The sequence below is a fragment of the Scatophagus argus genome, chromosome 16, assembly GCF_020382885.2.
Source record: "Scatophagus argus isolate fScaArg1 chromosome 16, fScaArg1.pri, whole genome shotgun sequence".
Classification (NCBI taxonomy): domain Eukaryota; kingdom Metazoa; phylum Chordata; class Actinopteri; family Scatophagidae; genus Scatophagus; species Scatophagus argus.
In genome coordinates this window covers 16,288,693-16,302,711 of record NC_058508.1, presented here as the reverse complement: position 1 = coordinate 16,302,711, position 14,019 = coordinate 16,288,693, and the positions used below count along the sequence as shown (strand labels likewise).

Here is a 14,019-nt window from a genome sequence, read left to right as displayed (position 1 = left end):
ACGTCGTCACAACAATGTTGCCTTCAGGTGCTGTCTGAAACATTGCGACTGACATAGGCAAAAAAAAAAAAAATCACAAGTGTTACACCTGAACAGACAGTCAGCCTATCGCGTTCTTCCACTTCTCCTTTTCATGAATATGTGGGAAACTGTTTCAGCTTAGTAGTTTGTACTTATACAACTTAGTGTATATACACCAGTAAATCCACTGGACCACCAATGCTAGCATTCTGGCTTGTTGAAATGCAGCTTCAGGTGCGCTAATTGGGATAGTGCGCTCGGCAAGCTAACGTTAGCTAACTAGTTGTGGTGCTAAAGCCAGGTTATTTCACAAATGCATCGACCGTGAGGAATCAGGTGTTCGACTGAAAGGTAAGATTATACATATTCTGTTTGTCTCAAGGAATCCATACTTTATATATTCTCCGTGAAAACGCTTTGCTCATTCGTGAAAATGGCTCAATCTGCTCTGGACATAGAAAGCTTTGCATGAAAAGTAAACGCACACTTGATTTTAAAACTTTATTTCACTTTGTACAGTGCATCTTTTAAAGTGACAAACATGAGTCTTAACTACACGAAAAAATATGTACTTAAACATACTTGTAGACATTTTAGTGTTAAATTTGAAATTTACGTAAATGCCACTTGAAATTTGTTGCTTTTAGATTTGCATAAGGGTTATGGGGACTCGTGTTTCTCTTTGTGCAGGCCTGTGCCATGGTGTGGCATTTATTCTAAATAGGCTGGAAATTATAGCACATTATGGAAATTGAATTTTTCTGTGTCCAAGGGGGTGAAGGGGAAGCCCAAGTGGTTTATAGTCAAACAATAAAGTTCAAAATATATTAAAATATTTTTAAAAAATACATGTAAAAGCATCACATTTAAAGCTATCCTTTTTTTAAATGTCTCCTGGAAATGTTTTCATATTGAGTAACCTCACCAGGTGATCCCAGAGTAGTACAATGCAAGTCTATACAGTCCATTTTACTCTCCAGTGTCAACTTAATTACTTCACAGCATTTGTATTGGATTCCATTTAACTTGTAACGATTCTCTAACTGCATTTTCCCACGATTCAACATTTACAATTAACATATAACTTCATGAAGTTGAAGCAGAACAAAGATTGGTTGGTTCACCTTTTCATTGAAAAAAAAAAAGAAATTCATGGCACACTTGAAATATTCTTTGAAATGTTTTATGTAAAGACTACAGACAACAACAGTTTTGTCTGTAAATAGCAAATGTGAAGCAAGAACCCGAATCATGTATTAAAAGTACACTATCAGAAACTGATATCACACATAAAACATCAACCTGGTCTCACACATTATCAGGTGTTGTCTAGCAGCCCTGGAAGAGTTCAGTGTCAATATCCCGCAGGTCCTGACCAGCTAGACGTGGTGGGCTGGTGCATGTAATGTTGTTGTATATGGTGATAGTCGTGTCAGGCTCTTCACCCTCTGCATGGGTCTCTACTTGCCGAGGTATCACCAATGGATTCTTCAAGCTGTAGTTTCTGAGTGGGAGGGCACTGCAGTCACACTTCCACTGGTTTCCAGATAGCAAAAGTTTTTCCATACTCTCTGGGAAATCAGGGACCACGCTTGTCAAGGCATTATCTCTCAGGTCCATATAGCGCAGTCTTGGGAGTAGCTGCTTTGTGCCGTTCTGCAAAAATTGTCGACATTCATTGTTGGACAACAGCAGATACTCCAGATTCTTGAGACCAGAGAATGTATGGGTTGTGAGAACCTCCAACTTGTTGAAACTCAAGTCTAGTCCCAGTAGGCCTACCAGATCCACAAAGCTATCGTGTTCCACTACAGAGATGTTATTGTGCTGCAAGAAGAGCCTCCTTAGACTAGAAAGTCCATTGAAAGCTTGAGTTGTGACCCTTGTTAGGCAGCCTCTGTCCAGATGAAGGCTGTGGAGCTTTGACAGACCTTTGAACACTTGGTCTGGCAGACTGTGGAAGCAGCTTCCAGACAAGTTGATGACAGCCACATGAGAGAGCCCTGTGAAACTACCAACTTGTGCATCCTGGACTTGGTTGTGCTCTAGCTCTAAGACCTCCAGATGACCAAGCCCTTCAAAGATCCTCTCCCCCAGGGCTTGGATCTTGTTGTAGCTGAGTCGTAGCTCTTCTAAGTACTGTAGGTCACGGAAAGTCCTGTGCCTAATTCCTGTAATAGAGTTGTTGGAAAGACGCAGTACATGAAGGCTGTGCAGGCCCAAGAAAGTGTCCTCATGGAGGGAAGACAGTCTGTTGTTGGTGAGATCCAGCCATCTTAGCGACTTCATGCCTACATAGGCTCTGGGTACTACTGTCACAATCTGATTCTGTGCCAAGTAGAGCTTTTGCAATTTAGTGAGTTTAACAAACACATTAGCCTTGATGACCTTGAGGTAATTTCCAGTCAGATCCAACTCTTTAAGCTCAACAAGATTTTGGAAAAGCTGTGGCTGCAAGTAAGCAAGTCTATTCCCTGCAAGGACAAGCTCCCTTAGACCTTGTAGGTCTTGGAAAACTGTCTCTGGTAAAACTGCAATTGAGTTCCTTCCTAGGTTGAGAAGCCACATGTGTGAGAGTCCTGCAAACAGGCTATCCTCAATACGAGTGATCTGGTTGTTATGCAGACTAAGTGAAGCAAGGTTAGGTGTATTCTGAAAGATTGTACCTGGTAATGCCCGAATGCGATTTCGCTCAAGGTGAATGTGTGCTAGCGACCTAAGTCCTTTGAAAGCCTGAGGGTCAAGTGTCATCAGCTGGCCACTCTGTAGATTCAGAAAGTCCAGGTTAGTAAGGTCCTTAAAAGATGCTGCTGGGAGGGAGGTGAAAAAGTTGCCATCCAGCCAGATGGAATGAGTCGACGGGGGCACATCAGATGGAATTTGTGTGAAGTTCCGAGCACTGCAGTACACGTTGAGCTCTGAGCTGTAGTCATCATGCAAACAGGTGCATCCCTTAGAACATGGAATAGACTCTTCAACCACTTTCTCCCCAGCTGTGTCAGAGTCTGGCAATGCCAGTGATGTTCCCAGTACCAGCAACACCAATAGCACGATGGTTTGCATAGCGGCTGTGGAAAGATTGAAATACTGAGTAAATTCACTGCCGAATACAGAAGGCTGTTAAAGAATAATGCCATCCATTTTAAGTTATTTTGATGCTTTAAAGGCAAAATTGTATTGCTCACCTTAAATATGAGAGGTCTTCATTTATGGTGGACAGGATGTGAAATACTGAATGAGTGAACCTTGTGCAAATGTTTGTATGAGGAATGGAATCTGCCAAGCCCCCAAAACTTTTTTTAAAGTCAGGTGCACTTGAATATGTACTTTAACCCATTCGTGTCCATCAGACTTGTGGTGAATATTGCCAGAAATTTTGCATGTACTGACCTGACTTGCCTACTTTGTTTTGCACCAACATCAACTTTGATCATTTCAAGACGATAATCTTAATGATGACATTGTTATAAAGTATGGAAATTGAGAATATACTTTATCTTGCTTCAGTCAACTGTACTTGATTCCAAGGCTTATGTTTAGCTCTGTTTTTATTTACTTATCTCAAATTTAGTGTATTAGCAGCTTAGTAATGGATTTACTGTAAGTGGCCTTTGGTGTTTACTAAAGTCAGGGACCTGTCACTGAGTGCATTTGCTGTAGATTTTAACTCATGTACAGTGATAAAGAGATAAGATGAACCCAGTGCACTAGACCTTTTGACTGAATTTGTGACTTTTTTTGTCCTTGCTTATATTTTACCTTTTCAATAAAGGAGCCTTTAATAAGGGAGGCAATGTGAGGCAAAATTGTGTTTCACTTCTTACCTTTTAATTTGAACTTTTAAGTGTGTATCTCATATTAAATATTGATTTAACCATCCGCCTTGACATTTGAAATTATTATATTTGAATAAAATCAACTGTGTGTACCCTTCTGCACGATGACTGACAACAGCTGTATTTAGGAGACTTCATAAAAACTGTAATGCCAAATGCGACTTCTGTTTCATTTACCTTTTTTGACAGTGCAGGATGAAGTAAGTTACAGAAGTCCATTTCCTAATCACATCTATGATTGTAATGACTAACTTTGTGTTTACTCTTTTTCTTGGTATCTGGGTTCTTTTAGACAACCATGAACTGGTCATGCTCTAAAGGACAACCAAATCCAGATAACACTGTGTGCTTGCACATGAATTTCATTGATCAACTCCAAAGCTATCATGGTGAATCCATTCTCTTAGTTTGTCACATTTGCCATTTAAATCCAGTCTTCTTCTGCAGTGGATAAATAGGCAAAATGTCATCAGGTAGACAGGGAACGTGATACGGAGCTGTATAACACTCCATAGACTTACAGCCAAGTGCATCACCTTTCTAATTATTTTGATTCCTTTATTGGGTGATAATAGTTATTTTTATTTAGGTAATAGTCACAATGGGTTGCTCAAACTTTAAGTATAAAATCAGTATTTTTAAATGCGTATATCATGTTTAATTGAACAGATTTATATTGAATAATGAATATGACACACATTTGGACAATAAACAGTTACAGTCAAGTATGCACTTTTTTCCCACAGCATCAATTTAAACATATTTTTGTGATAAAATGCATTTCTGTCACATACCAGAAATACATTTTTTGTTTATTTTTAATTTGCATATGAAATGTGTCATGTGAAAATGACCAGTGTGTAAACCTTTGTTAATATGTGTACTACCAAGCAGTCAGTTTCACTGCTTTTGAAGAAAACTCTCTACTGGGGAAACTGAGGAGTCAAATAAGTCTAGTTTTTCTTGCTCTTGCCAGCAGAGGGCACTGCTGGTCTGTTGTCACATCGAGGCTTGGTCAGCTTGGTGTAGCCCTTTGTTTCTGGAGGACTCTCTTAACCTTATAAAGAAATCTGTTTGTTTCGTGCTAAGCAGAGTGTGACCAGAAATGATAAGATGATTATTTTAAGCGTAGATTATATAGTGAGTTCAGTTATAACTAGAGCCATTACAGCTGATGCGCTTATGTTTCTTGATGTCTTAAGGCATGGCATGTAGACCACGGTATATCAACACTTAAGTTTAGATGATTTTCCTTCAAGAGAATGAATATCAAGTCATTTTACACAGGGAAATAAAACACTGTAGTTAGTACCAGTCTTACTATCCACAAATTGACATACCGGATGGTGGCCACAGTGAGTTGATTCATGATTGTTGCTCCCCTGACAAACACCTCTAATTGGCTCATTCCCGGGCACTCAATCAAACACGTGGGTTTCCAGGTTTGTCAGTTACTGTGTGCTTGCTGAGTGAAGAGTCATTGTAGTGAGGGAGCCTGTTGCTGGGGCTGTGCCTTGCTTCTGGAAGGATAATTTCCTCATATAATTCTGGATAAATTTTGTGCTTCCTCAGCAGCACAGAACAGGCCTGAGAGGCATGATGTCAGTCTTAATTGAATGGATGCATGCAGATCAGTGTTGAAACCCATCACAGTGGCTCCTTTGCTCTGTGGCTCTGCAAATAAATGTCAGGGAACCTTTGGCATGTAATGTCAAGGAAGCTGGGATCCATTAAAATGAACTTTACATCCTTGGTCCACACATAAATTCCGTTGTAGCTTCATTGGGTTTGTTTAAATCCCGCATTTTTTTTGGACTGGCATGTTCATTTATAGACTTAATTGATTCAAGTTTTGTATTCTATTTAAGTGTATTTTATTAAGTGCAACACAACTTTGATTATTTGTTTTACAGATTTGGTCAATTATCTAAACAAATCTTTAACCTCAACTTCATTATCCCTAGGATGAAATTTGTCTCACACACAGGAAGAACATAATAAACATAATACAAAAAAGGACTGAGCTAACAAATATCTAAACACACCCATGGACTTGCACTGGATTTGTTTCCTAAGCTCTTAACTTTCAACCAAATTTCAGAAATAGAAACACAAGTGTTTGTGATATGCCAACAAACAAAACAGGTGGTGGTTAAAATCCTTCAGTCGTACTATTAAAAGTAGGATTATCACTGAGACACTCCAATCCTTTTTTGTTTTTCTACCCAATTTACAGTTAGAGCTGATTCTCTTTTGGCCGACTTTTCCAACATAAAAAAGTTGTTGGATCTGTTGTGTTGATAAGGCCCTCATGCTAATACAGGCTAAAGGACGGAGCACTTTTCTCACTCCTTGTTAGAGTTTGGTTGAACTACTCTGTTTTCTTTATCCCCACACTAGCCTGAAGCGACAACAATCCAGCATCCCTACACAAGGGACATGAGGTAAATTGAACAGGTTGAATTTGAATATGGTGACACATAAACCAACTTGACTTTACATTGAATGACAGCAGGCTCAGGCAACACTGCCATCCACTGGCAGATTGTCCCATCACAGTAATCAAAACGTGAACAAAGAGAAATCTGTCTTGTTTGAAAAAGACAGCTTTAAAACAGAGTTGTTGGGTAGCCTTCCACCCATCGAGGTGCTCGTAGTTCAGCGCTGCTCTGAACCCTGGTGCTCCCTCACCCTGCTGACAGCCAAAGACCCTCGACACCCCTGCAGTGGCTATTAATAAAACCCAGAGCTCAGTCAACTTGCTGCTTCCTTGGGGGAAGAGAGCGAATCCATCGGCTTTGTCTCGACGTCTAGAAGGAACTCAGCCACTGTTTCATAATTGGTTGTGATCATTGTGACCAGAGCGAATCATTGCAGCTGATGACCTAATTAAGCTATTTGATTTTTGCCAGCTGGATGTGTGAGCCGCCACTGCTGCCAAATGCTGTTCAGATCCATAAAATTCAAACATGAAATTGATTAACAATTAAAAATACTTCTGAAATATACAGTTTTGTGTTTAAACATGATGCTAACCTGTAAATATCAAGCTTGATTAAGATGAGGTTTAGTGTTTACATTCATGTCAAGGATTATCTCTTAAGAATTAAAAAATTCTCAATTAAAACTAAAAGTTCATCTGTTTCCTAACATTACAAGAAGGTAAAGAGGCTCACTGCATTAATAATCTTAGCAGCTTGCATCCGAAAGCAGCTAAAGGGGACATAAGCATTTTTATAGTCATTGAATAAAGGACAGCTTTGTAGTTTTTGTGTAGTTTTTGATATTTTCTTGGACCTTAAACACTATCCTTACTTTTACTATTGTATTGACTGTTTATGTGGTAGTTTTTGTTGTAACATCATAACATTTTGTTCTGAAATGCATATGTTTGTAGTGTTTCTTCCTTTAGAGAATGACCTTCTGTGTTCCTAGTTTTCATTAATTTATCAACAAAGATTCAGATATTGTGTTGTACATAGGCAATGGCAAACAGGCCTTGTGTTGATACACACTGGTTGAATAGAGAACAGACTCTTCCAGTAAGTCAGTTGTGACTTTTATTTAATATTCTTCAGCTTCACTGGTACAAATGCCAATTTGTTTTGTGCCAAAGAAAATGTTTGTCCTTCATTCAACCTCTGCTGAACTACACTTTGATTTTTTCCTTCCTGTCCTTCTGTCTTGTGAAGTTTTGCCCAGCAGATTCCCTAACATGCTAGAAACTTCTGACTTTGTTGAGCGACCTTGAGTAAACCTAGACAACCTCAACTTCTAAGGTGTGGAGGAGGAGAGGTGAAAGACACTTCAAGCACCAAACTCAGTCTGAATTATCTGCCAGTCTTTGAATCATGGACGAGACCTGGATACCATTCAAAGGAAGAAAAAAAAAAAAGGAGCTGATGAAGCTTTGCAGAAGAAATCCACTTTTTGGTCTCTCGTCCATTTGTTCTTATCACATGTCCTTAGCATGACAAGCCAGCATTTCAATTGAAGGAGACAATTGAGGAGGCAGGTTTTTTTTTTTTTGCTCTTGTGAGAAAATGCAGACCCACATAGGGAGGCTGACCCAAAAAAGGGCTGACAAGTACAAGGCAACATTTTTATGCTGAGATCCTTTTTCAATAGCTCTGTTGATAGAACTCACCCTTCAATCCAGATGCTTTGCAATTCATCTGAATGTCATTTTGAAGGTTGAGTATTTCATTTTCCTGTGCAGCTGTGTCCAGGTGAATGAGTGATCCAATTTCGGAGGCAGTGTCAGCCACATCTTCATACATCTGGGCCAAACAGGAAAATGCATTTATAGAAACAGGCTTAGGCAAAGCCAGAAAAGCTTCTGTCAATTCTGACGCCATATTATGAATTTGCATTGTGCCGTGCGAGGTGTCCAGCTCTCCTGTTTCCTGGCCATGATGCTGAAGTTTTGAATAGATGGTTTGAAAGTAGGGCAGAGTTGGACTTGAAAAGACCTAATTTAAAAAAATAAATAAAGAAACCACTGCTTGTCTTCTAGCTGTGCATGTTCTTAATGGTTGGAAGTCTTGAATAGCTCAGCGATACCAGGAAACAGCTCCCTGAATCACACAGAAACCTTACGTTCACTCACCTGTGACACGTGAGGGTGGATCAGGATATTTTTGAGCTTCCTTCATGCAAAGGTATGAAAACTAATCCACAACTCAACAAACTGCAGTAAAAATCACACACTTGCCATATCCAATTGACCGTCAAGATTTCCTTACATCACTTTGCATTTATGTGTCACATTTTCACGTTGTTTTCTTGATAGCTAAGTGTCCTTGAGAGCCGTTATTATTTCATTCTATTTCTTGTAATCCCCAAACAGTGAAGAGGCAGCCTTGATCAAAACCTCCATGTCTTAACTGTCTTCTCTTGAGATTTTAGTACTTGCAACTTCATAGTTCGCTCTGGGCTGGAAAATCCCTCTAATAGGATTGAAGCGTAGATTAGACAAACTACAGCAACTTAGGTCTTCCTTGTCTATACTAACTAAGGAAAAATAAATCATTTTCCCATCCTATGTAGATATTCCCTATGGCTTTTAATCTTAAAAATAAATCTTAAAATCCTCGACTATGGCTCGGCTATTGTAGGCATGTGAGCCAACACATTCTCCTCCTTGCAATGTTCACGTGTCAAACAGGTGGCTGCCCCTTTTTACACAAGGCACGAATTGAATTTCCACTTGCAAAAGTTTTGATCGTGGGGTCTCGACATTTCTTGGGCGAAGAACACGTTACGCATTCCCAAGAAGTAAATAAAACGTTCAGATGACTGAACAGCATTCTCGAGAATCTGTTTTCTCTGCAGCTCAGTGAAGGTTATTGATCATGTTTCTTGTCTAAAGAGAAATCGCTTAAGGCTCGGAAAAACTAAGCTAAATAAATAAAGCTAGAGCTAAATGAATAATAAATAAGCTAAATTAATAAAGCTAGAGCTCTATGATATCACCGGAATCTCATGTGTCATTATAGGTCATTCTCATCTGTGTCTGTGTGACCAGTAACACAGCCTAATGTGAAATGATAAACATTGTTCTTTCTTCACATGATATATATCGTCATATTGCACAGCCGTAGACACAGCACAGTTAGACTTCAGGTCAATCTCATGCAGATGATCTTGTTGCAGTTCGTGTCACACATTTAAACCTACCCCAGTTCCTCAAAATGCTTTAAAATGACCCATTTGTTTCAAGTTCATCGTAGATAGATAAAAATGTGTCACTGCAAGGTGATGAAAATGGTTGTGTGTTATCAATCTGTAGCCCAGAGCTCCTGCTCCACATTTAATGTAGCAGAGTGAATAAATCTGAACAGAAGTGTAGGTCAATAATAAAAAAAATAACGCGGTGCCTGTGGAATGAGGCTAATATTTTTACAGTTCCTTTTCTTAGACAGGGATTGTAGCTCACAGATATCACTTTGACAAGGTTTTACTGTAGTCCTCAACTTTTTGCTGATGAACCCACAGCTCAATAAGAGACTTCACAAACTAGATCACATGTTATTGTATACAATAAAATCAGCCTTCCTTTCAGCATCTGTGGGGACCTCAGCTCCCACAAATTCAGTTTTAAGATTCCTAGTGAGCAAAAGCTTTAACAGCCTCTAAAAGCTGATGCAGGATGTTCACATTGTGAACAGTTTCTCATAACTTCACCAGCAGATTTACTTTTGTTCCAATCTGATCTCTTCCCAATCAGAATTTGCTGCAGACGATGGATGGATGAATTATTAACTAGTCCAACAGTAATTTCACTGCTGAAGAGCTCATTTTGCTGACAACATGGGTCTTATTTCTGCCTTTTGAGTGCTGGCATCTGTGATCTTATTCCTCTGGAGCAACGTAAGGCTGATTGCTTACATCTGATTTTTACTTGGGCTGAGATTGGTTTACTTTTGCTGGCTTCAGTCTTTGAGTTAATGAACTTTTTAAGGACATTGTTTTCTCTTGTGCATATTTCAGTCACATGCAGTAACAAGTTTTACCATTTTAAAAAGAATCGCAGATTCTCTTTCAGTTAGACATATATCATAATACTAACCTTACGATGCTGACCTTTTCTGCAGGCACTCACTGAGTGGTCTTGTCACAATGAAAATGAGTGAATGGTGTTTTAAAATGCATTTATCCTTCGGGTGTCATAGGTCCAAACCTATCATTGGAATACATTAAAACACCTGGGCCAAGAGCCTTTAAATTTAAGAGACCATTTTAATGTGTGAGTTTAAGCACTGCGTTGAAAACAGGGAAATGTAGTCATCCGTAGGTTGTGATTTTAGCACAGTTGCATTTCACTAACTCGTAGCGGTGCTTTCAGATTTTGCAACCGTGTCTATAATCTTCTCCAGTCACTCTTCAGATTGATTAGTGGATTTTAATGCTGTGTTAATACTTTTAAAAAAAACGTCTGGTCAGTGTGTAATGTGACAAGGTGTCCAGAGGGCTTTTGAGAGGCTGGAAAAGCAAAGGTGAGAGGCCACTTATGGAATGGATGTTGGAGAAAGAAATGAGATAAAGACGTGCGGCCGGTCTGACAGGACAAAGAGGCTGAGAAATTATTAGTCACGACTGTGACTTGAATGATTCAGTGGACAGACAGGAGAGATTGGTGAGCGAATGAAGAGGGAATTAAATTAATACATTGTATGATAATACATCTAGCAATCTGTCTCTTTCAGTTTGCTTGTTTGTGCAGATGATCACACCAAACGTTTGCAGAGAGCTGAACACGAAGCAGCAGTACACATAACAGACACATAAAAATGAATCATATTCTTTGAAATTAAACAGGCCATTGTAGTCCTTATCACTTTTGAAGTTACTGAGATTTCCCGAATAACTTGGGATCCACTTTAATTTTCTTGAGACCCAAACGGTCAAACACCTTTTTGAAATCACTGCGCTTTATTACACCAAACCCGATTTTTACATTTCGGCAGCTCGCCATCACTCACCTTTTCCATGACATTTTTTGATTAGCTGTAAGAGCTCTGTTCTTCACAGTGTCTGTCACCAGTGTCTGACTCATCTGAGTTATTTTTCAGTTTTAAGCTGTTGAGTACCTCTTGTGATAATCACCATGCAGCCTTTTATCGCTGTTGTCTTATATATAGGCAATATTTATATGTGCCATGCTTGCAAATTCCAGCACTTATACTCTCAGGAACTCGAACTGATGGAGACTTGTGTTACAGTGTCACTAGTAACATCTACTGACGGTTTAAATGAAAAGTTAATCACATCTGCTGATGGGGCAAAATGCCACATTGGAGAAGAGATTTGGTAAATTAAATATCACTGTAGATTCATGACCAAGATTAAGAAAGATTAAAGACAGATTAAAGACATGTAGCACTGTCACTAATAAAGGCTTGAAGAAAACAGTTATTGTTTAGTGAAGGGAAGAGCAGCAGTGCTGACATGTGAGGGCGACAGAAGCAGGTGCATCATGTGCTTTTGAGCGGTACACAATCAAAATCTTAAATTTGAAACTGGTAAATGACACTGAAGCAACTCTCATCTTTCTTTAATGAAACACGCAGACGTAGAAACAAACTTCCACTGTCAAGGATTCCTTTCTTCTAGACGACACTGTTTTGTTTCAAACTATCCGTTAACTTGAAGCCAAGAATTCCCTTTTGACCTCTAACACTGTATCTGTTTGTGTGTTATCTCTGTTCGAGAGGCGTCAGTGTGATCTCCTCACAAATGGAGCAGGAAATAGTGAAATGCGAGTTAAATCAAAACCTCACTTGGAAGAAAGGCATTGACCAAAGATCGGTGGGGCAATTGATCAATTGTTTCAAAATGGTAAAAAAAAAAAAACAACAAAAAAAACTTTAGTCCCCGTTGTTGCAAAGTCTCTTAAAGTGAGAGTTTAGGAGCAATGATGCCACGACGGTAATCAGAGTATCACAGGCTTTTAACCTGGGAAAATATTTCCTATCCCAAAATAACATGACCTTTCTTTCAGCCTCGAGCAGGAGAAAAGACTTCCCAGTGTCTTTGTCGGCTGTGGAGACATCTCTCTGAGGAGCTCTACATTCCTAATCTCTGTGTGCCTCCTTTCAGAAACTCTTAGATTTTGCTCCAAGCTGCTTCGCTTGCTTTTGTAGTGGCACAATGATTTGGGCTATGTTACTCTGCGCTGGCTTGGAGAATGGATTAATATGAAGCACTGACAGCCTATTCTGGCCCTGCTGGTATCTAATTATGTGAAGGGAATTGCTCCCTTATTAACCATCTAGCTTGACTGCACTACAGTGGAAATTATGACCATTTGATGTCTTCTCTCCCTTTCAAAATGAACATAGTTCCCTGTAGATGTTTTATTCTTTGTATTTTATTAGACAGCATACACCGGCATAAGATAGTGTTTGTAGATTAGAGTTTTTTGTTCATTACATTGTTGGTGACAAGTGGTAGAGACCAGACATTCACCTCCTTTGTCTTAATCTCTCACTGACTCTTTGACAGCAACAACGAAGACAAATGATATCCAATGCCAAATAACTGAATCGTGAAACGGGTGAAACTGAATCCTTAGCTCTCAGTCTAACAACTAAACTTGAGCATATCTTAAAAGTATCTTCAAAATGCCACAATGCTACATCTAACTGAGTGCCAAAATGACTGCGCTCACAGCTGTTGCTTCCAGAACACCTTGTAACTACACACCAGCAGAGTTCCAGTAAGACGCTGAGATGTCCCTCTGACGATTACTCAGATGTTTTGGTTTTTTTCTTTTAATAAGCAGCTGCTTAAGAAGAACGCCTCTGTAGCACAGACTGCAGCTTGTCACAGCCCTTTTTCATGTACGCAAGTGAGAAATCTGGACAGCTTGTCATTCACGTCTTCTCACTGGGCTCCAATTTTTGTTGCAGTCATGGAAAACACTTGGCATCGTATTTCTTTGTCATGAGTGTGGATGAAAAATATATATGAGTGTTGGATGAAGTTGATGAAGTGTGTAAAACTGACATCGTTATGCCTCTAAAACTGCATCCCCATTGGTAGCTGTGACAGCAAAGATGACTTGTCATACGTAATCCGTATTCCGCAGTTTTACCGCGTTCATCCTGTTAAGTCTTTTGTTAACCCTCACTGATGAATCCCCACTGAACCTCCAAGTGGATCTGTTTCAAACCAGCACAGTCAGCTGTTCCATTAGCCTCTTGTTGGTGAGACAGATGGTACGGATGGAAATAACTGGATATGATGTTACAGGTGAGGGTTTCGGTCTTGGTCCAGATGACGTGCGGTGCAAGTGAGCGTCGATGTGATCGTTGCTGAGAAAGCAGAGTGGTTTTAGGTTGCCAGGATTCAGCGCCTAATGTGTGTGAATGTTTTGAATATCTCCTTTTCACTGTGTCTCATTTGAAGTGTATTTTTATTTACATGAGCTATGCCATCTTAATCATCCTAAAATCTGGTTTGCATTGTGCCAAAATTAGGTGGATTATTTGAGGATATACAAAATGTAGATTACCGTTCAGCCTTAAAAAGCCATATTGCATTCATCTTTCATCTGCACGCAACAATGTGGATAATACAGTTGTGCTTCATGTCAGTGTAAATAATTTGTTTTAAAAATGCAGAAATCTGTCCCAACATATTGCAGATGAATGAAGTG

The 14,019-nt window shown here is 39.4% G+C and overlaps 2 protein-coding genes across 3 annotated transcripts in view; one reads left to right on the top strand and one right to left on the bottom strand.

The window, feature by feature from the left end:
* The first annotated feature begins 164 nt into the window (after nucleotides 1–164).
* mrtfbb (myocardin related transcription factor Bb) overlaps nucleotides 165–14,019 on the top strand; it is a 70,062-nt gene continuing 56,207 nt past the window's right edge. For both annotated transcript variants that reach the window (XM_046416022.1, XM_046416021.1), the window contains exon 1: nucleotides 165–372. The gene's annotated coding sequence lies outside the window, so the exon portion shown is untranslated. The remainder of the gene's footprint in view (nucleotides 373–14,019) is intronic.
* Nucleotides 509–3,307, bottom strand: igfals (insulin-like growth factor binding protein, acid labile subunit). Its single transcript, XM_046416034.1, has 2 exons — nucleotides 3,207–3,307; nucleotides 509–3,089 (listed from the first exon to the last, which is right to left on the bottom strand). Exon 2 carries the CDS (start codon nucleotides 3,082–3,084, stop codon nucleotides 1,351–1,353), a length of 1,734 nt encoding a protein of 577 aa, XP_046271990.1. The 5' UTR covers nucleotides 3,085–3,089; nucleotides 3,207–3,307; the 3' UTR covers nucleotides 509–1,350.